Raw genomic sequence first — 22,665 nt, forward strand, 5'->3', positions numbered from 1 at the left:
TGTTTGTCACCGTGTCTGGTCTCCCAGATTGAGAAGTCCCTGCAGACGGATCAGAAGTTTCTACCCTTGGAACTTCCTTCTGGGCAGACAGCAGGGGACAGACTAAGGAGGACTCTCTGGAATATTCTTGACCTTGTTCATGTCCTTCTGAAGCAGAACCAGCCTGGACATCTGTTACCCTATTACCCTGGCCCCTCCTCTACCCAAAGAAGCCAGATCCACTGAGAACTTCCACTGGAGATCTGGGCAGGGATAACCCCAGTAATTGCAGGGCAGCAAGGGGAGATAAGGCAGCCAAATTACTATAATGCAGGAGATAAGCTGACCAAATGCAGGGTTCGGGACCATTTTATAGGGAATTCATGGGAGTTCAGGGTGGAAGAGACAAAAATCTCAGAGGGGAGATGGTAATTTCATAAATGGAGAACCAAGAGGCCCTAGGTGGCCTGAAAGATATTCAAGAACTACATATTAGGCTGACTCCAGCCAGCCCAGCCCTCTGACTATTTAAGGACTGAGCAGGGACAGAAAGCCCAGCTGTTCTGCACCCCTCGCCTGTCCACCCAGCAACCAGTGACCTCCACCTCCCAGTCATGAGCCGCCAGTTGAACCTCTACCCTGGTGGGGAGCGCCTGGCCTTCAGCGGTTGCTCTGCCATCATCTCCAGTCGGGTCAGCAGCAGCACCGCCTCATTCCGGGCCAGTGGCGTCAAGGGCACGGCCACCTTCGGCAGCAGGAGCCTCTTCAATTGCGGGGGCGGCCGGCGCCTGGCCCTGAGCTCCACGGCCGGGCGGGGCGGCTCCGTGCTGGGTCCCTGCGTGGCCACAGGTGGTGGCCGCCGGGGAGGCTTCGTGGGCACCGTCTTCGGCAGCGCGGGGCTGGGGCCCGCGTGTCCATCCGTGTGCCCGCCGGGCGGCATCCCTCAGGTCACCGTCAACAAAAGCCTCCTGTCCCCGCTCAATGTGGAGCTGGACCCAGAGATCCAGAAAGTGCGCGCCCAGGAGCGGGAGCAGATCAAGGCTCTGAACAACAAGTTCGCCTCCTTCATTGACAAGGTTGGTGCTGGGGCGTCTACTGGTCCGTGCCTTGGTGACCAGTGTACATGCGGGTCTCACTCTGCCCCTGCCACTGGCGTGGGAACTTGGGCACGTTAGTTATGCTCTCTGAACTTCCCTTGCCTCTTGTGTAAAATGGGCACAAGAAAAGCTCTAACCCCATAAGGTTATAATGAAGATGAACTGGATGTTTCTAAGGTGCTTAAAACAGTGCCTGGCATACCTTCACCCCGCCCTTCCCCTTAAAGAGGAGCTTCATTCCTTCCTTGCAGGAAAAGACTCAGGAAAGGGAGGGAGGTGTCAGGTGCAGGAGATGCATACTGGGCCCCCTGAGTGCTCTCACTACCAAACAGAGAGATGGGTTTGCAGTTCCAGGACAGGGGGTGTCCCAGGACAGGATGCCTGGTGGGTGAGAAAGACCTAGAAGGTAGGAAGTGGGATAAGGATGTAAACCAGGAAGGTTTTTAGAGGAGGTGAGAGGAAAGGGCTAGAACAGTGAAGGTGCTGAGGGGAGAAGATTTGGAAGGAGGGCATGTCAAATTATGTGTGTGTATGTTGTGTAGGTGCGTGTATGTCCAGAAATCGGGGCAACAGAGAAGATGGCTCTGGAGTCATAGGCAGTGACCCCGCTGAATGGGAGGAGACAACGAATGGGCTTCTCTTGTCTCCACCTGGAAAGATCTAGACCATGAGGGATATGATACGAATAAGAGCTGATACTCCTCGGTGCCTGGTGTTGACCCAAGTGGTTCTCATTTATCAACCTGTGATTCAGTGATCACTCTATCTTGCAGAAGCTCAAATTAAGATAGAGGGAAGCTAAGAAATGTGCCAGGGTAATAGAAGAGGCAGCAATAGTAGCCTGTGTCCCTCCCAACTGTACGTGGGAAGAGGAAGTGAAGTATTGGAGGACAGAGGGCAGGAGTGGAAGAAATAACTAAAGAGATTGGTAAGAAAAGGAACGTTGGTGTAGCAGAGGCCTGATGTTATTCAGTACAAAAATGAGAAAATTTCCGTCAAGTATGAATAGATTTGTAAAGATGTGATTGTTGTTCAGTTGCTCAGTCATGTCCGACTCTTTGCAACCTGTGACTGCAGCACACCAGGCTTCCCTGTCCTTCACTATCTCCCAGAGTTTGCTCAAACTCATGTCCATTGAGTCAGTGATGCTGTCTAACCATCTCGTCCTCTGTCATCCCCTTCTCCTGTCCTCAATCTTTCCCAGCATCAGGGTCTTTTCCAATAAGTTGGTTCTTTGCAACAGGTGGCCAAAGTATTTGAGCTTCAGCATCAGTTCTTCCAATGAATATTCAGGGTTGATATCCTTTAGAATTGACTGCTTTGATTTCCTTGCTGTCCAAGGGACTCTCAAGGGTCTTTTCCAACACCACAATTCGAAAGCATCAATTCTTTGGCACTCAGTCTTCTTTATGGTCCAGCTCTCACATCTGTACATGGCTACTGGAAGAAGCATAACTTTGACTACACGTACCTTTGTTGGCAAAGTGATGTCTCTGCTTTTTAATACGCTGTCTAGGTTAGTCATAGCTTTTCTTCCAAAGAGCAAGCGTCTTTTAATTTTGTGGCTGCAGTCACTGTCTGCAGTGGTTTTAGAGCCCAAGAAAATAAAATCTGTCACTCTTTCCATTCCCCCGCCCCCCCCCCCCCCCCATATATTTGCCATGAAGTGATGGAACCGGATGCCGTGATCTTACTTTTTTGAATGTGGAGTTTAAAGATGTGACAATCTGCCTCCAAAACCAATGAAAGAAACAAACCAGGAGTGATGTAGACTGCGTGTAAGAAAGAACATGCATGTTACCAGAGTGACTTTCCAGTGCCATTCCCCAGTCACTATTTCTTCCTGCTTCTCACTTCCCTTCACTCCAAAAACACCAGCATTTATAGCAAAAGATGCTGCCTTAACCACATGGTAAGTCATGCTGGCAGATGATAGGCAGCATGGCTTACACCCACTTCCTGATTTCATTTAAAACTGGATCCTCTTTCTTGTCTTAGAGACAAGGTAGGCATGTCCCTCTGGCTGAATCCACTCTCTGAGGAAACTTGCTCTTTCCTGACTCCCACTGCAGGATGACACCTTCTGATTTCCGGGGCCCTGTCCTCACTCTTGAGAGGCAAGAGCACTTGGGGGGGATCTGGGGGCTATGACCACCTTTGGATTCCAGGTGAGGTTCCTGGAGCAGCAGAACCAGGTGCTGGGGACCAAGTGGGAGCTGCTGCAGCAGCTGGACCTGAACAACTGTAAGAACAACCTGGAGCCCATCCTCGAGGGCTACACTAGCAACCTGCGGAAGCAGCTGGAGACGCTGTCCGGGGACCGGGTGAGGCTGGACTCGGAGCTGAGGAGCATGCGGGATGTGGTGGAGGACTACAAGAAGAGGTGAGTGGAGAGGTGGAGAAACATCACTGGAAGGTCTTGATTATAGACGAGGTTGTGATTTGGAGCCAGCAATTTTGTCTTCTTGAATCCTTTGCTGATATCATTACTACTCTTTCTTGTAAGGGAGGGAGAGAGATTTAGACAGGATGAAATGTAGGAAGAGAAAAGATCTACCCAAAATGGTGCTCCAAATTGCCCAGGAGATGATGTGCTCATTTTAAACATTGAAAATGGAAGAATGTGGGGCGGAGGAGAGAATTGTCTCAAAACCAGATGAACAACCCAAATGGCTTTGTAGCTCCTCCTGAGTGAGGTTTTCTCTAGGGGTTGCCAGGACTCCTATAGAAGGAGACACCCTTCCAATCTCAGAACACATCTTAAAGCTAAGCAAAAATGAGTTTTTAAAAGGTTTTGGTTTTTCTCATGGTGAGGCATCTCCATGTTGCTGAATTCCACTATTAAAGAGAACAGTTGAGAGTGTGCTTGGACGGGAGATGGTTTCTCCTTCTAAGCTGAACCTATGAGGAGAGAGAGTGATGCCCCATTCTTGGTGTGATCTGATATTTTGGTGGTTTGCTTCCAGGTGTTAGGATTTTGGGGGATAGGTGACTTCTTCCACAAGGTGGTGAAGATGGTCGGAACTGGGCTTTTTTTCTTGGTTCACTTTTGATCTGCCCATCCATCTCTACTGAAGTCCCCCTAAAGTGGAACTCTGGGCTGAGCTCTGTATGGAGCCCCTGAAGGTGGCGGTGATGTAGTCCTGGACTTCTGAAAGCACACAGATTGTGGGGACAGGCTTAAAGAACACCTCCAGAGAGCCCCCTCTTTATATATGTGTTCACACTCAAATACAGTTTCCAAAATTTTGGTTCATTTAATTTATAGAAGGCATCTACCATCTAGCTTAATTGGAAATCTAGCTTTCGTTGTGAAACCAGAGAAATAAGAGTTGCTTTCTATCAGAAGAATTGTGGCTTCATATTCAAATTCAAGTCAAAATATAAACATGCACTGAGAACTATTTTAAAATCCACTCAGCAATAAACTAAGGGTGACATCTTGTACAGTATGTTATTGAAAACATTAAAGGTTAAAATGATGCAGATTTAACATAATTAATACATCTATATTCTAAAACAAGATAAATCCATGTGTACTCTGTCATAGTTTAACTTTTAATTATACATTTTAATCTGTTTTTAAAAATTATATGTTATTTATTAAGTCCATAGTAATGTAAAATGCAGTTTTTCTTTATAAATGTTGTACGTGTATATTGAACTCTGATATTCAATTTTTAGAAGTAAATGATGAGAAGTTATAATATATGAATGTCATCAATTTTGATAGCCATCATGATCAAACTTTTCCAATGTATTTTATGAAGTAGAAAGATATAAGGTGCTAAAAGCTAATTGGTCTTCAATTAGCATATAGTTTCATTTTTGTTAATAGGATGGATATAATGTGATAACATGTAAGATAATATGAGATAAAATTGTGATGGAAACAACTATTTCATAGTATAACTTGATAGAAAGGAGTTTTAGATTATCTTTTGAATAACACACACAGAATCTGAGAAATCATATAAGCTGTTTTCTGTGTTTTACCCAGTGCAACTAGAAAAATCTGGCAGTCTCAGAAAATGTCCCACTGTTTAAATACTTTAAATAACCCACATCACTAATCTGTACTACTTCAGCCATCCAACACAACTTTATTTTCTTGGCAGCCAGTGATGTGACTTGGGAAGTAAAAAGCTGAAAAGAATTGCTCAAGTTAATGTGTATGAAAAATAGCCCTTTTGGGGGCACAAATCATTTCTTTCCAATGCTCTATTTTGTCTGCTCTCACAAATATCCTGTATTATGTTTTTTAAAGAATCCTATTATTCTTTTTAAACAAAAGGCCGCATGGATAGGAGGCAAGGCAAGAGAGGAAGAGGGAATGTGAGACCCCAGCCCCGCACCCCTTCCCCACCTACCCCTTTTCTGCTTATATGTTTATATTCCATCTACAAGACCCTGGGGGGAGGTGACGTGTCCTTTGATAATAGTAAGGGATGGAATAGTGAGATCTTTAAGTGAAATGATCAGTGCTCTTGACCCTCCAAGCTACAATATGTGGTGTAAGGAGAATATCTCACCCCCATCCAAACACCCTATTTCCAAGGCCTTGCTTCACCTGTGTAAGAAACAGGCATAACTTACAGAGTGAAGGTGGGAATAGCATTTTGTTTGGTGCCTGCGAAGTTTCTCCTCTGGCTAGGGCTCGTACTAAGGTGCCAGCTGGTGGGGAGGGGGGTGACTTTTGGCTGTCACGAGGAAGGTGGGACAGCAGAACATGCATGATGTCTCCATCACAGATGCATTCCCAAGTAGATACATCTTAGGGTAGCTTGACTATGAGCGAAGGAGCTGCACATTGATTCCCTTAAACCTGTCCTTGTCTCATCCCCTTTGAGAAGGCTCTCCGTGCCCTGAGGGAACATAAAGCGCAGGTTGTGGGTCACTGCCTGGCAGCTTTTGGCACAGAGGCGATTCCTCACTGCTCAGTGAGCATTTGCAGAATGGAACTGTCCCACTGGTGACGCTCCTTTCTCTTGCCCCACACAGGTACGAGGTGGAGATTAACAGACGCACAGCTGCTGAGAATGAGTTTGTGATGCTCAAGAAGGTAAGAGGCGGGTGGGGAGGGCTGCAAGAAGCGTGGGGGCTCCCTAGGCGCCTGGCATGAGGATGTTTGTAGGATGAGGAAAGGGCCCTATGGGTCACTTAGTCTCTAGCAGAGATGGCTAGGATTCTAATGTCCCACTCATCTCTTCAAGCCCCTTGCCCGGGCAGTGTGCTGCTTCCAGAAGCTGTCCACTTTAGATCCAGGTGTAGCTGTGGCCCTGCACAGTGGTTGGTTTGCTCTCAGGGATCGGGCCTCCCGGTGAAGCATGGCAGAAGGGGAGAGAGCAGGGAATCTGGGGCTCCTTGTGGCAGGAGGAAGGGCAGGGGGAGAGGCAGGCCCCTCTCTGTGTTCCCCAGGACGTGGATGTCGCCTACATGAACAAGGTCGAGCTCCAGGCCAAGGTGGACTCCTTGACAGATGAGATCAAGTTCTTGAAGTGCCTCTATGAAGGGGTAAGGACCCTGCTGAGCTCTCTGGTGTGGTCTGTTCCTCTTGCAAGTGGTTTCTGGCCCTTGGCCTGGATGGTCACATGACCAAAAGTTGGCCAAAAGGCCTTTTGACCTCTGTACTGACCCACATTGTCAGTACAGCTGCCATTTGCTGAGGCCCTACTATGTGCTGAGCCGTAGGGGTAGGCTTTGAGGAGACTGTGATGGAGGAGAAATGATTCCTGTCTTCTAGGAATCATAGTCCGGTAGGGAAAACAGCATGTAAATGAGCTTTGGGAGAGCAGCGGAATTGAGAAAGGTGAGCAAGATTTCCGTGGGTGCAGGGAAGGGCATGGACTCTAGCCTGAAGGAGCAGAATGAGGGGAGACCTGGGGCTGGAGTTGTGCTAAAGTATGAGGGGCCCGGAGAAGTGGGGGTTCACTGGCGATTCTCTAGAGGACCGAGCGCCGCATAAGGAGTTCAGACTGATCCGTGGTGGCTTTGGTGCAGAGAGGGTGGGTGGTGTGGGAGGAGTCCTGCAGGTGTGATGGAGAGGGCAGTCCCATGCTGGGTGGAAAGCTCCATGTTTTCATCTCACACCCACAGGCCTGAGCACTGCAGGCCTCTGCTGAAGGCAGAGCTCATGTGCCGAGGAGGGGCGGGAAGGGGAAGCAGGGGATTTGCTGGAGAGGATCAAGAAAAGGGGCCCCCCCACCTTCGGAACCTTTAGCTGACTCCCCTCCCCTAACTGTCCTCCAGGAGATCGCTCAGATCCAGTCCCACATCAGCGACACGTCCGTCATCCTGTCCATGGACAACAACCGCGACCTTGACCTGGACAGCATCATCGCCCAGGTCCGTGCCCAGTACGAGGAGATCGCCCTGAAGAGCAAGGCCGAGGCCGAGGCGCTATACCAGACCAAGGTGAGCTGAGGCCCAGAGACCACAGCTGCCACCCTGTCATCATGCACGCACGTGTGTACTTGTGCGTGCGCGTGCATGTGTGTTGGGGCTGGGCAGAGACTTCCTGCTTCTTGGAGTTGGGCCTTGTGGAAATGCCTTCCTGTGGCCCAGAGAGATCCACCACAGCCGTGGCAGGTATTGGGGGCTGTGTGTGGGCTTAGCCCTTCCCTCGCCAAGGCCCTTGCTGACAGCTGAGGCCACATCAGTCACAGCATCAATGAGATTCTGACGCCGTTTCTGTGGACAGTCCACTATCTCAGCTTTCCTTCTGTTTCCAACTTTGTCAAAACGAGGACAGGAAGTTCAGGTTTGAGAAACCGAGGATCCTGTTGAACTGGGGCTGGGTCTTCCTATCCAGAAGGAAAGGGTTGTCTTTCTCCCCCTCCCTCTCCCCTCTTCCCTCCTCCTCTTGTGCCTGCGCTGCTTAGATAAAAAGAATGGTGCCCCGTCACTCTCCCTCTCCTCCAGCACCCTAAGGGCTGAATTCTCAACTGTCCTGTGCTCTTCATCTCTTGTCCCCTAATCTCAGATCCAGGAGCTGCAAGCCACAGCGGGCCAGCACGGGGATGACCTCAAACTCACCAAGGCTGAGATCTCAGATCTCAACCGGATGATCCAGAGGATCCGCTCGGAGATTGGGAACGTGAAGAAGCAGGTGGGTTCTATGAAAGGAGTCAGCTGACAGCACTCATTGGTTTGAGACCAATTATGGTTTGGTACAGTCAGAGTGAGAGCAGTTGTACCAGACTATACAAATGAGAAGAGCATCCTGCCCCTCCAGTACCATGAGGATCTTGCACCAATCTGTATGAAGCTCATTATTACAAAGGGTAAAACAAGATCTCTCAGGAGAGAACAGTAGGAATCCATATGGAAGGATGTAGCATCCTTTGTTGCACATCACACTCCCTAAGTGCTGCAGGGCTTCCAAGGGGCTCTGGATAAATGAGGACCCGAGTGAGGCTTCCTGTAGGAGGTGGATTACCTTGGGATGGAAGGCAGAAAGGAGAGGGAAGGGGGTCTGGTGAAGGAACCCCCAGGAGCAGTGGATGTGAGGTTGGCATGTGTGCTAGAAGAAAAGACTCCTACCCTGAGCAGAAGGTCCATGATGGGTGGGTGGCAGGGAGCAGGACACCCCTAGGTAAGAATTGGTGGATTATGGGCAGTCTTCAAAGAAGGCAGTGGACCTTAGACCCATTGCAATTGGTGAAAGGGTTTGGAAATTTCCCATGACGAATCCGTGCCAGAGGAAGGAGAGCCAGCAGTGGATTTTAGAATTTTAGAAGAGAGTGGAGAAGGAAGACGCCACCCAACCCTGACCCCCGCCACACACACACCCAACACTAGTCTTGGCATGGGGCTCTTTTCAGTGTTTGCCCTTTCCTGTGGTTGTCTGTGGGGGGCACTATACTGAACGTAGTCCATAGGAACACAATACGGGGCCACGCTTATGATTCCAAAGCAAGCAAACTCATGAGTCTCCCAAAGTTTGTGGAGTTTGGTGCAAGGATTTAAGGTCTCAGCTTCCTGGGCAAGTCAAGTTCCCTATCTCCTTCCCTCCTCTGCCCTGCTTGTACATGGGCATGTGTGCACACACACACACACCCCTCCTCCAACAGTGGAAAGAAAAAAGATAGACTAATTAAGAACCTATGGTATTTTTATTTAATCAAATTCTGCATAAATGAAAGAAAAACACAAGGTGTTTGAGTTTTGGTACCCAGTTACTCTATTTATCTGATAAAATGCTCTGTGTACCAGTTTAGGCAAACTTATTACCAGAAAATGACATTTGTGATGAAAAGGTCACCGTGCTTTGGAGGTCAGGGGAGATGTCCTCCTCGGGGACCCAGTGGGGGTCACTGTTGATGCTTGGTCCCCAAGACGGCTCCTCTTGAGGGCTCTCAGCCAAGGTGCTTTCCTGCCTTTGGACCTCTCCACCAAAGAAGCCCACAGTTAAACATGCAGACTCTGCATCCAGTGGCTCCAGAAATCAGCTGCTAATTATTTCAAAGAAACCATTTCAGGTCCTCCTTTCAACTCATGCCACATTCACAAGACCCAAGCATCTGGAGTTCCCCAGGTTCACCTGCAGGATCTTGGTCAGTGAGAAAGAACAGAGGACAGTTTGGTGGAATTCGAGTTGTAGAGTTTATTGCATCCTCCCTAATAATTAGGTCTCCACAGTCCTGAGGATGGTGATGCTTTTCCCTAGTTCAATAGCTGGGTCCTAGGTTTTTCTGCTGAGGCTGTGAACACTCACCCGAAACACTGTGGTTGCTTGTATGGCTGGGGGCCTGCCTGGCTGAAGAGGGTAGCACCACCTGCATAGCAGTGAAAAATTCCATTTGGCCTCGGGACCAGCTGCTGTCCTTGGGGTGAAGCAACTTTGACTCCAGAAGAAGGGGACAGATCCTTAGATCCCACCAAAGCCTAACCCAGTGACTGGCAAACACGCTCATGACTGAAAGGCTCAAGACAACCCTCCATCTGCCCAGCTTCCCCTGGATGCAGTGCTGAGGCCCACCTGCAGTTTGCTTCTGCAAGTAACACCTAAAAGTGAAGTTTGTAAACTAGTAAAACCTGTTAGTTATGCAAAAGTATTATTGGAAGCTGTTGCCTTGTAGCATGAGTCTCTGTGCAATTTGGGAGGCCAGATCCTCTGTGGGGTAGGATTATTGGATAGACATTTTATTAATAGGAACTTGATCGGTCTCTATTTTTTTCCCACTATTTATAGTATCTCCCAAGATATCTTTTACACTATGGGACAGAATTAAGGCCAGTGACCCAGAGACTTTTTAGGGTTGGTAGAATTTTTAAGGTTGGCAGAACAGGCGATGTTATAGACTAGGAGGGAGACGACTGAGCCGTGTGCCCAGCTGGCCACCTTCTCAATCAATACCTTTCCCCTCCTCCCTCCCAAGATAAGGACACTCCACCTTTACATGCCATAGCATGAGCTGGACTGAACTGTGCCTGGAGTTAGGGGGAAGGACAGATTCTAGACATCACCTCTAGTGATGTTCAGAAAACGGGAAAACCAGAAGGACCTCAAAGCATTTACCACCAATCAGAGTCAAAAGAAGGGAGGTCTTCTGAGCAGGATCTCAGAGCTATGCTCTGACCCAAAGCACTGAACCCATTTGCCCCTCAGTGCTCCAACCTGGAGATGGCCATCGCCGATGCTGAGCAGCGGGGCGACTGTGCCCTGAAGGACGCCCGGGCCAAGCTGGATGAGCTGGAGGCCGCCCTGCTCCAAGCCAAGGAGGAGCTGGCCAGGATGATGCGTGAGTACCAGGAGCTGATGAGCACCAAGCTGGCCCTGGACATGGAGATCGCCACCTACCGCAAGCTGCTGGAGGGCGAGGAGTGCAGGTGAGGGGTGGGATGTCTTTTGTTTGGAGCATTATCTCCGTGCTTTAGTAGGAAGGTTGAGGGCAAACAGTTTGGTTTTGTTCAGGTCCTACTGAGGTGAAACTCTATTATTTTGGTTTTGACATGGTGCGGTAGGAAAGACCAGAGTTAGACAGCAAGAAGGACAAGACGGTAGACATCCCAACGAGGTGGCAGGGGAAGAATTGAAGACATTGAGAAATAGAGCATCCCTGGCCCTTCATGATTCATTCCAGAGGCGAGTGGGAGGGGCAAGACGGTCTCCAAGCGTCGCCTAGGTTCAAGGTTGCTCTGGCAAAGCCTGAGGCCCAGCGAGGATGTGAGCTCACTCCTCTTAATTGTCTCGGACCAAAGGCATCACTAGTCGGAAGCAGGAGCACAATTATCCCACACATCAGATAATCCCAAAGCCACTTTGACGGGGAAGCTGACCCTGCAGCAGACTTTTCGTCCTAGCGCTCTGTTTCTTGAGAGGTCCCACTCAGCTGTTTGGGAAGAAAGAAGGCTGGGCTGGAGTGGAAGGCACGTCTGAGAGGAGAGGCTGATTCACAGAGGTATCTCCCTGGATCGAAGAGGTTTAGGGAGGTTTATCTGATTTTTCTCTCTCCCTCTGCAGGATGTCTGGTGAATATCCAAATTCCGTGAGCATCTGTAAGTATCTGCAGTACCTAGTTCTGCTCTTGGTCACCTACCAGAAGTCGAAGTCCCTCTATTTTCATGACACCAAAGAAAAGTTAGAATAACAATAACAGAGTGGGTTAAGGGGAGACTTAGGGGCACAAAGAGGGAACTGGATTTAGTAACCAAGGAGAAAAACAGTATCGTGAAATACTATTTTAATACAGGTTATACAAAAGTACATACCTTTGTATAACCTGTAGAGAGATCAAATGATATCCAACAGTATATAGTCCCAAAGTCTACTGTAAGAATGATACTTAGTGACTACATTCCATTTCTTTGAGGCCAGTCCATAAGAGAGGTACTGGATGGAAGTAAGAAGGAATGAGAGGAGCCTGACTGGCTGAATGATGGAAAAAGCAGAAATAACCTCCTGCAGACTCAAAAGCTAGAGAGAACGCAGGGTTCTATTGTAGGGTACTCCCAGCAGCCCCTGTCTTTAGCAGAAGCATCAGAAGGCCTCCTTGAAGTGCCTTTCTTCATCTGGTCCTATCCAGATGGAAATTCACTGATAAAGACTGCTAGTGCTTACAGTCTGGCATTGATAGATCAACATAGAATAATTAGGAAAAGGTCAAATACATGGGGTCAAGTACATGAAAAATGACCAGTGCTGATGAAAATCTCTTAGTAAACTAAAAATAGACAATGGAGGATGTGTCTCCATGTGAAGCCACCCAAGGGGAGAGAACTAGGGGAATGATCAGGATGTCCCAGGAGGCTGAATGAACTGGGTCTTTTCTTGCTGATTGTAGCCGTCATCAGCAACACCAGCGCTGGGGCAGGAGGCACTGGCTTCAGCATGGGCTTTGGTGCCTCGAGCAGTTACAGCTATAAATCCTCAGTGGTGGATGTCAAAACCAAAGGCAGCTGTGGAGGCAGTGAGCTCAAGGATGCTCCAGCCAAAACCTCAGGCAGTAGCTGTGCAACCAAAAAGGCCTCGAGATGAAGGACAGATGAAGGCTGGCTCACGAGCAGAAAGCTGCAAACCTCACCCATCTCGCCATGTCCTCATCTCCTCTTCTGGGTCCCCTTCCCAAGTCAGGAAGTGCTTCCTCCATAACCACAGCCTTCGTCCCATCCCTGCTCCTTGTTCCCAGTGGGGTGATGCTCTGATGCAGGGCGTCCAGCCACAGGTTCTCTCTCTCACGACCTCCTCCTTGGGCACCTTTCTCTGGGTCACTGCCCTGTATGCACACATCCCCAGGATGCTTCTCTGTGACTAGGGGTAAGCCCCTCTGTCCTCGTACCTTTCTGGGTCTTCACAGTCAAGGGGTTTCATTGTCCTCTGATTGGGGTCATGCCCAGTTCTCTGCTTCTCTGCAATAAATGGTCAATAGCATCTGTTTCTCAGTGTTGAATCTGTTGCCCGGCATACTGACATCTGAGTTGCCCCATCCAACTTTTCTTGGTCCAGCTCCTGCTTCCTTCTGGGTCCCTGGTCTGATACGGATCTTTGCCGTCTGGTCCTGGCCAGGCAGACATTGGTTGATAGCTGCTCCTTGTAAACAGCAGAGATTTGTTACAGATTTGCCTCTAGGCAGGCTTGGGTCTTCCTGGGCACCTGGGCACTTACTCCAGGTAGGCCACACAATGGCCCTGTGAGATGGGAACAGTCGCCCCCCCGTACAAAGACGCTCAGGCTGCTGTGATCAAGGAGCTGAGTCACCCCAGGACTCAGGTGTCTGAGTTTCAGCGCGGCTTCCTGCCCTGCCTCTCAAAAGCTCCCACAGTCCCTACAACTGTCCCTTGTCAGAGTCGTTCCTGCTTCTTCCTTTCCTCCTCAGTCTCCCGCACCAGCCTTGCTTTCCTCTTCTTGCAGCTGATTCTTTTCCATCCTCAAGTTTGAGGCCAGCGCGCCCGCCTGCCTGTGTATGCCTCTGAGCCTACTGTGTCCATGGAGCAGTGGCTCACGAGCTTTGGGGAGTCTGGCATCGTCAGGCACAGGGAATACAGGAGTCAGCAAACCAGCACGTAGAGCCTGTCCTTGGGGAGCTCACAGTCTGGTGGGGAGAGTAAAAATCAGCAGTTAACAGAGAAACACAGGGTATGTCAGGCAGTGATGATTTCTGTGAAGAAAAATTAAATGGAGTAAGAAGAGTGTTCTTTAATGCATGTGTATGCTTCTGTAAGAATGTTTTCTCAGAAGCAGTTGACACAGTCGCCTTGAACAAGGTGCTGAAGAGCAGAGTCCTCCAGGGCAAGGCCACCTTCCAACGATGAGCCTCGTTTGAGGGTGAACTTCAGGATGCCTGTGACCCCTTCTTCCCCTCATCATTCCCCAGCTTCATACTCCAGTCTTTCTTCCTGGAGGCCAGGACTTTTCCCACCTCGGGACCTTGGCAAATGTAACTTCCAATCTCGAGTGCCCATGCCCCATTTCCTGAAAGCCTGCTCATCCTTGGTGGTCCAGCTGAACCGCCACCTCCTGTGGGCATGCATTTTCTGGTCCCTCCATGTGGACTCCATCAAGTCATAAAAGCATAAATGAGATGGAACATTAGGGTTTGTGGCCAATAACTCCTTGAATCCCCGCACTGGTATAGGCCAGCAAACGGAGGCCCAGATGGCTGAGCACTCTGCTCATGTTTACAGCCCTGATGAGCCGCAGAGTGGGGACCGGGGCCCTGCTCATCCATAGCACTGTTCCTGAACCCATAGGACAGTTGAGGCTCCATTTTCCTGGTGTCATGTTAGCTGCCCCCAGGTCTGTCCCCTCCCCCGCTCCTCAGAGCCCCGTGTTCTGTTCTGGGGCTCTCAGTCTGGCTCCTGGTCGGCACTCAGCGTAACGTTTGCCACAGGTATGCACGGCTCCGTCTCACCCACCTTCACTGGGGAGGAAGAGCTCATGAAACACACGTGTGTCCTGATGATTTGACATGCAAGTGATGAAACACAGTTGTGTTAAGAGATTTGTGTCTTACATTTCCACGTGTATGCTATTTATAGAATTTATCAACCAAATTGAGGCACTTCTAGTCTGGGCATATGCGAAACTGGATCTGCAGACAGCAGGCATAAGCCAGGACTGTGTCAGGCACATGCTGTCTTATGTCTGGCGTCCTGGCTGAGCGTCATATGTTTTGGCTTCAAATCCTGGCTCTTCTAATGGCTGATTGTAACCGGGTACAAGATTCTGCCCTTGTAAAATGGGGTTGATACAAGCTGGCTTTTGATGAGCGCTTTCTATACGCCAGGTACTACTCAGCACTGTATATCTGGCAACAGTGAATTCTCCCAACAACCCAACAGGTATTTTTGTTATAATGTGGACCTCACTCATGATATGCTGAGGCTCACAGGGTAGAATAATCCACCCAATGGCACACAGTAAATGGCAGAGTTGGGGGTCCAGCTCTGAGTCCTGTCCATGTTTGCCATGCACAATGCCTCCATAACTGCCAAAGTCCTCACTGCAGAGGAGAGCTGAGCACATGAAAAGGGATAATGTGAGTAATGCAGCATCTGGAATACAGTTTGCAGCCAACAAATGTTGGCTGTTATTATAATCATCACTGTTAATGCGTGTTCACAGGGCCTTTGTGTTTACCAGCTGTGCACTGGTCCACAAGCAGTCAATCCAGAGCAGCACTGTGCCCAGAGACCTGACTCAGGTGGGCTAAGTGCGGGGCCAGGGCAAACACTGGGTCTATTCATTGACACACGTCCCATTCAGGCACCAACTGACTGCTCGTTTCCAAGCAGGATGAGTAACTCCTTGGTGCGGGTAATTTGTGCCTACACTGCCCTCTGCCATCAGCCCCAGGTACTGCACCTTCCAACGCTGTGGCTCTGGAGGAAAGACACTTAAAACCAAGATGGTGTGAGACAACCCTGGTCAGGCTCTGTGCCCACCGCGGAGCTGCCAGCTGGAGGAGATGCTGTTTCGCTCCCTGGCATGCCCAGGCAGGCCCCAGCCTCCGTGTTGCCCAGGCCCTGGCTTCTGTCTCCCCTCCTTCTTTCCCATCCCTCCTTTCACACGACTGGGGGTGGGTCGGGGCTGTGGTAGCGCTGGCATTGCCACAGCCTGAACCTCTTTACATCTAGTCAGGGAATTCGGGACCTTCCGACAGCTCTTCCTCGATGGGCTGATCCAGGAGTCCTGGGAGGGAGAGCTCCCATCCCTCAGCAGTACTGTGCCCTCGCCTCAACTGTACTATGTCCAGGCTCCCGTCCCGGCTGCAGGGGGAGCCCTCTGAGACCTCTCACTCTCTAGGCAAAGGGGCTTGGAGGACGATCTGGGCTTGGAGGCATGGTGAGGCACAGCCAAGGGGCTACAGAGGAAGGGAGGGATCAGAGCTGAACACAGTCTGGGAAAGCTTCCTGGAGGAGGTGAAGGGGACATGACTTGTTGGAGACCGGGAGTGTCTTAGGCTTTTTAAGCCACCGTTGGCAGCTGCTCTGAGGTTTGAGCTGCACTTTGCCAGCTGCCTCCTGTTCCCTTCCAGGGCCGCTACCACTCCTGTTTGTAGGACAAGCCCCCTGCTAAAGGCACCATCCCTCAGCCCTTACACTCACGGTTAGCAAGTGCTGCACAGGCCAGCGGAGAGGCGGAGGGTCTCCTCTCCTGCAGACCAGTTTCCGCCACCCTGCCTCTCCCTCCTCACTTGGGGCACATCCACATCACACCACCGTGTAGGTTCGGTCCTCTTAGAGGTTCATCACCGGAATCCCTCCGTCTTACTTCCAACCCAGCCATCCTCTCTCTCAGGGATTCCAGATCCTTCTGGCTGAGACTCCAGATGCAGCCCCAAGTTCTAATTTAAAGCTACCCCCAACTCACTGGACGCAAAAGAGTCACAGCGTGGTGGCTGCAGGCTGGAGAGGGATCACCCGGTCCGAGGGGACACACGCCGGCAGCCGGCCGGTCGAGAGTCTGTCTCTTTTGCGGCTCATCGTTACGCCTTGGGCAGCTTAGACTCGCTGCTCCTGTCTCCTCATGCGCAAAGTGCTTAGTCGCTCAGTCATGTCCACCTTTTTGTGACCCCGTGGACTTGCAGCCCACCAGGCTTCTCTGTCCGTGGGATTTTTCAGGTAAGAATACCGGAACGGGTCGCTGTTTCCTCCTCTTAGAGGATTGTCCCGACCCAGGGATCAAAACTGCGTCTCCTGCATCTCCTGCATTGCAAGGCAGATTCTTTACCACTGAGCCATCAGGAGGGCCCCTCCTCATGTGTGAAGTGAAAAAAATAAGGGTATTTACTTGGCAGGATTGGTGTGAAGATGAAATGAATTAAAATGTCCTCAGCAAGCCCTCAGCCAGTGATCCCTCCATGTCTACACCCCAGGCACGACTGTCAGAGTAGCTTCCAGCCCCATTCCAATCCCAGGCTGACAGCTCTTCCTTCATTCTCCTTTGCTCTCCCAGCCCACGTTCATTTCCAGAAGGTTCTCTCCCACGGCTGATGGTCCCTCTCAGCCCTCTCCTTGGCCCTCTGTTATGAGGTGCAGCCCCACTCTTGGTCCATGCTGCCCCTTAAGCGGGAGCCAGTGTGCCCAGTCTTCTGCGTTCCCTGGCCCACGTTGCAGACCACTCACGTCCTGGTACCACCATTACGTCCAGACATAATATCCCACTTGCTTCAATGTTGGGGGGCCCATGACATTGGGGAGAGGGGGCTTGGTCTTGAGGCCTCCTTCTCCACAAGGGCAAGTGGACACAACTCTCTGAAGGGGCTTGGCTGTGGTCTCAGCTCTGGATGGAGGAGCTCACAGGCTGACTCCAGCCTCAGCCCAGCCTGCCTGAGCCTCTAAGTCCGAGGCAGGCTTGCGTCCTGCGGGGTGGAGCTTAGGCCCCTCCTCCCAGCAGTGAGGGGGTTCCCTGTAGCCAGCAGGTAATTCATCCCTTCCACCCAGGCTGATCTCCACTGTGAGGCTAGGTCTCTCCAGCCATAAACACTTCAGGAGTCAGAATAGGCTGAGAGAGAGAATCAAGAATGAGGATTCTGTCATGGATCCATGGGGGGCTCAGGCCATGCCTGTGCCTCCCTCCGATCCTCCCCCACTCCCTCATCTTCCTCCCTCTCTAGGCTTTGGCTCCTCCCCTCAGGACCAACTCCTCCTTCCCCACCACTCAGGGAGCTAGATAAGCTTCATTTTCTGAAAACACACACTTCTTATTTCTTATACTTCTTTCTGGACATCCTGCTTTCAAATTTTTTTCCCCTTTCGGTTCCTGCTTTGCCTGTGGTCATCCAGGCCCCTTGGTGCTCCTGCCCTGCTGGGTGTTCCTCCCCTTCTCCCACCCCTCTCCTAACTCCTGCCCCCAGGCTTAGTTACAATATGGATACAGGGAAGGGGGGATGGCTATTCCCCCACACCTGAGGCAGGTGCCCCCAGCCCACCACTCCAGCTTCCCCCTCCTGGATGGGGTGAGAGTGGGCTGCTCCATCCCGTTTGGATCAGGTTGCACGAGGCTCTGATGGGAGATAGAGGGCTTGTCATTGGGATGACTGGCTTAATTACAGCCTGCCTTGCAGCCTGCTTGTTTGCTTTGGAAATGGGCAAAGGAAGAGGCGCATCAAGCATCAGACTTCACAGCCATGATAAAAAGATTAAGGCCTTGCCCCCAGCCTGCCTGTTCTCTTTCAGAAAAAAAAAAAAAAAAGTCACACCATAAAGGGGTTTGGGGGTTAGAAAAGTACCTTACAAACTTCTTCCAGAAGTGGCTGGGAGTTGTGGGGCAAGGTGGGGCGGTGTGGGGAGGTCTGAGGTAAGGAGATGGATGAAATAATGGAGGTATGGGGGCTGGTGGTATTTTGAAAAGAGCAAATGAAAGCCAGCGTGTCCTTCCCAGAGCAAGACAGCGCTTGTCTCCACATACCTCAGTGCTTTCCCGCTGAGGAAAGCTCCGGTGATGACTGGGCAGGGGCTGGGGCGGAGTTGTAAAGAGTCCAGAGAGCTTTTCTTTCTAAAAAGAGGACAGAAAGAGAACTTAAGCGTGCTTTATGTCCACCTCAGGACCAGGAGTCTCTCCAGCCGTAAAAGCCTTAGGAGCCAGAGCAGGAGGAGAAAGAGAATCAAGACTGGGGAGCTTAGTGAGGCATATCCAGGAAGTGCTGAATGCAAAGGACACTCAGGCTAGGAACAGTGAAGACAAGTCTGCAGCTCCCTAAGTCAGAGGGAAGCGGAGCTGGGCAAGGCTCCCAGCAGACAGAGGCCAGAGTGGGCAGAGGTGCGAGGCGGGGGACCATCGCTTTCTTTCGAGAGCTCAAAGAGGAAAGATCCAGGGGACTGGAAGTCAGAGTGGAGGCCTGGAGCAGTAGGCTCCAGCTTGAGGGTGGTGGGGGGAAGCCAGGAGACCTTGATGACCAAAGGCTCCAACTCACCTGTGTAACACGAGCCTATCCCTGAGATTCGGGCACGCACCCACGAATGTCCTGAGGGCTGCGAGGGTTACGTCCAGCAATAGGGCCTGGTGAGGGGGCGAGTGGGAGGCCTGAAATCCAGCTGTGCACCCTGGCAAAGGGCTGCGTCTGCCCAGAGGAAGGGGCACCTTTTTCTAACTGGCACAAAAGCATTTAAAGGCACTGCAGCCACTTGGCTAAACTGCTCCAACGTTTGTCTTCTGAGCTGGACCACAGAGAGAAGGAAGGAGATGCTGGTGCTGAGAAGAAGACGTGGGGAAAGCCCCAGACTCAGAGATGGGGTGTGCGGAGACATGGGTAGAAAGTTCTATGAGACCAGCTGTGATAAGGAAGCTGCTGCCAGATTTCAGGTCACTGAACAGCCTCTGCTAAGTTTTAATAAAAAGAAGCTTACTACACAATGTCCTGTATACTAATGTGGCACCAAGAAGCAGAAATTTTGACCCTGTTGACTGCCTGTCTGGGTTTTCACTCAATACAGTGCCTTATAACAGGACTTGAATATATGACAATGGAACTGAATTTATATTGGTGCCATCCAGCTATCTGTTTTCTTAATAATCTGGGAAATTCATGTTAATAGGTGTGTGTTGAGGGCAGGAGGCAAGGGAACAGTGAGGATGGCGAGAAGCCAGTGAATTGTTTGACTATGTAAGTTTCAGACTTGGAGAGATGTTCTAACTTCATGGACCCCCCTAAACTACTAGAGAATTTGATACTCTTTACTCTGTGGTATGGTGGGTGATGGTCAGGCCATCAGCTGTCCAGATTTTCCAGAACAGTCCAGATTGTAACATGGAAAGTCCCATGTCCCACTTAGAAAAACCCTCAGTCCTGGGCAAACTGGAATAGCTGGTCACCCTACAGAATGGTCTTCAGCTGCTTCAGTCGTGTGGCCTGGGGTGCTGGCCCTCATCTTTTGTGCCCAGAATTTCCCCTTTCCCATCTTACAAACACGGGACTTTGGCTTCAGTCTCTGAACATCTTCTTGCACCCCCTGTACCCCAGCTGGATGCCCAGGCCCCTAGACTGTAGCAGTGAGCTCGACCCAAGCTTCAGTCCCATCTGCTGTTGGACTTGATACCCTAAGACCCAGGGAATTTCATGTCAGGAACATGAAGGGTGTTGGGAGAGAGAATGGGGAGAGAGAGAGAAAAGCAAGTGAACTCTCTTGCTTGTTCTAGTTAACTTTGGATGAGGATGGAAAAACAGCCTCCTTTCAAACTGGTTCAGACAGGCTGAGAGTATGTGGTTTCTGCCCTGAGCTCATCTTTGAAAGGAAAGCAGAGAACTCAGCTTCATGTCCTTTCCATTCTGAGGTGCTGCAGTTTGCCCCCAAGTCTTATTACCCATCAAGCTTCCTTCAAGAATCTGTCAAGCTTCTTCTTCTCCCCATTAATTACCTTCTACAAATGCTGGCTTCCTTGACTATGTCTAGGAATAGTCAAATGGACAATGGATTAGAGAAAAAAGACCTTTGATATCCATTCTCAAACCAATTTGACATGACCTCAGTTATGTCCATTTGGGATTATTTGTGGCACTGCTTTCTATTCCCTTCCAGTGTGGTGTGCTCTGCAGACCTCTCCCCTCCAGGAGCAGCTTTAACCAGGATGGCAGGAGATTATGGTGCACACGGGCTCAGCTCCTTCCGGTCTCCCTGGGGTACTTGTCTCCCCCGCATAGTTCTCCTCATGCAACCCAGAGCGTGTTCTTTAATCTAAAGCACACGCTCTGTGAGGTTTCTTCCCTGAGGACCCTCACATGATTCCACCCTATCCTCAGGGAGAAGGGAAACAACTTGGCCTGTTTTGTCATTTTTCTCCTAGCAACCTCTGCTTCATGGACAGAGGAGCCTGGTAGGCTGCAGTCCATGGAGTCGCCAAGAGTCGGACACGACTGAGCAACTTCACTTTCATTTTTCACTTTCATGCATTGGAGAAGGAAATGGCAACCCACTCCAGTGTTCTTGCCTGGAGAATCCCAGGGATGGCAGAGCCTGGTGGGCTGCCATCTATGGGGTCGCACAGAGTCGGACACGACTGAAGTGACTTAGCAGCAGCAGCAACCTCTGCTTCCCAAGCCAAACTTTCCCCTACAGTCCCCCTGGGCTACTCACTGCCTCTGGGATGCTTGTGTGTCTATCCACCTTCCCACTCCCAACCCCCACCTCAGGAAGACCAGTATATTTTATTCTGATTTATTTTTAAAAGCAGAATTTCAGTAACAGCTTATCTGAATTACTCATTTAAACACAAGGAATTAAACTATAGCAATAACAACAGCAAAACAACTTTCACGTGCTTATATTCTGTCTCCTCCTGTTCAATTTCAGTTTCTTAGAAGGAAGGAGAAGGTCTTACCTGCTTCTCTTTGGATGTCTAGCTTAGCTTAGAGCAATTCACCGAGTAGCGCTCAATTTTCTACTTACTGAATGAACCAATCTCTTCAAGCCTTGGGACACTGATTAGTCTTGTGAACTCATAGACTGGGGTGTGGACTATGATGAGTAATTAGAGGGTAGCCCGCATGGTGAAGATTGGAACTGTCAGAGATCCTACTGTGTAGCAAAGGCAATTCTCTGCAATTAAATTTCCTGGGAGGGGCCCCTGTGTTTGGCCACAGTCGCCACACTGTCGTCAGGAAATTCCCCTCTGTGTCCTCCTCTTACTTCTGTGTTGCAACCACCACCGCCATGGCCATCACCATCATCACCATCACTAGACTGTTAGTGCTCAGCCCCCAGCGCTGGGCCAGGCCCACGCCAGCACTCACTGATTGCTTGCGGAATGAATACAGAGAGTGCGGGGACCCCTAGCCCTGCTCCTGGCTCTCCCCAGCCTGTCACTTCTGAGCATGGATGGGCCCAGTTCATTCTGTCGCATTTTCCTGGGCACCTGAAACTCTGCTTTTGATCTATTCTAAATCTTCTCCAGCTTTGAAGGCCTAGTCTCATGCCTTTCTTGTAAATTCTCTTTTGTTGAGGTCCAGCTCCCCTAACAGATTAGGGCCCACACTCCACCAGGCAGTGGAGGTGCACACTTGGCCCAGGAAGAGTCAGATCCCCAGAGTCATGCTGATTTCCCAGTTGGAGGCTCTCAGTGAAGGCCCAGCTATTGGACATTGTAAAATAAAGTAGCCCCCATGAAAGTGAGTCTTTTCCTCCCTCTGCCCACCCCCATTTTGGCTGACTTTTTCTCTCAACCTCAGAGTGATGTCTCACCTAGAGCAACCACCTCACATAAGCCCCCATTTCAGGGACAACCTCCCCTTCCTCTCTTGTCATCTGCTCATCTGAACAATATATAGAAACATGAGTATGCGGCACTCAGAGCCTTAGCTGCTGTGCATGCCTCGTGCATCAGAAAGTCTTGCAGCCATGGCTCTAGCTCTCCTCTCCATCACACAACAGGATGGTGATGGTTAGGAATATGGACTTTGAAACCAGACACACTGGAATTCCAGACCCCGCTCCGACTTGCTAGCTGAGTGAATTTGGGCAAGTTCCCTAGCGTCTATAATCCTCAGTCTTCAACTGTAGGGTGAATTCAGCAACATGAGGATTACATTAAAAATCCTTGTAGAGCTCACACAACGTCTGGCACATGTGATGTGACCGATCAACACTGATTCTTTTTGTTACCACAACAGATACTGTTGCTGCCACCACTGCTACCATTATTGCGATTACC

The 22,665-nt window shown here is 50.3% G+C and overlaps 1 protein-coding gene across 1 annotated transcript; it reads left to right on the forward strand.

Moving 5' to 3' along the window:
* The first annotated feature begins 593 nt into the window (after window positions 1-593).
* LOC128048913 (keratin, type II cytoskeletal 72) lies at window positions 594-12,555 on the forward strand. The gene is made up of 9 exons (XM_052641394.1): window positions 594-1,055; window positions 3,245-3,459; window positions 6,078-6,138; window positions 6,495-6,590; window positions 7,326-7,490; window positions 8,059-8,184; window positions 10,687-10,907; window positions 11,542-11,576; window positions 12,362-12,555. Exons 1-9 carry the CDS (start codon window positions 594-596, stop codon window positions 12,553-12,555), a joined length of 1,575 nt encoding a protein of 524 aa, XP_052497354.1.
* The last annotated feature ends 10,110 nt before the right edge of the window (window positions 12,556-22,665 follow it).

The sequence above is a fragment of the Budorcas taxicolor genome, chromosome 5, assembly GCF_023091745.1.
Source record: "Budorcas taxicolor isolate Tak-1 chromosome 5, Takin1.1, whole genome shotgun sequence".
NCBI classification, from domain to species: domain Eukaryota; kingdom Metazoa; phylum Chordata; class Mammalia; order Artiodactyla; family Bovidae; genus Budorcas; species Budorcas taxicolor.

Excerpts from the sequence above, each read along its gene's own strand:
- LOC128048913 (XM_052641394.1), top strand. The coding sequence starts at position 594 with ATGAGCCGCCAGTTGAACCTCTACCCTGGTGGGGAGCGCCTGGCCTTC. Across the intron at positions 8,185-10,686 it reads TTGGGAACGTGAAGAAGCAG|TGCTCCAACCTGGAGATGGC; the intron begins GTGGGTTCTATG and ends TTTGCCCCTCAG. Across the intron at positions 11,577-12,361 it reads TCCAAATTCCGTGAGCATCT|CCGTCATCAGCAACACCAGC; the intron begins GTAAGTATCTGC and ends TGCTGATTGTAG.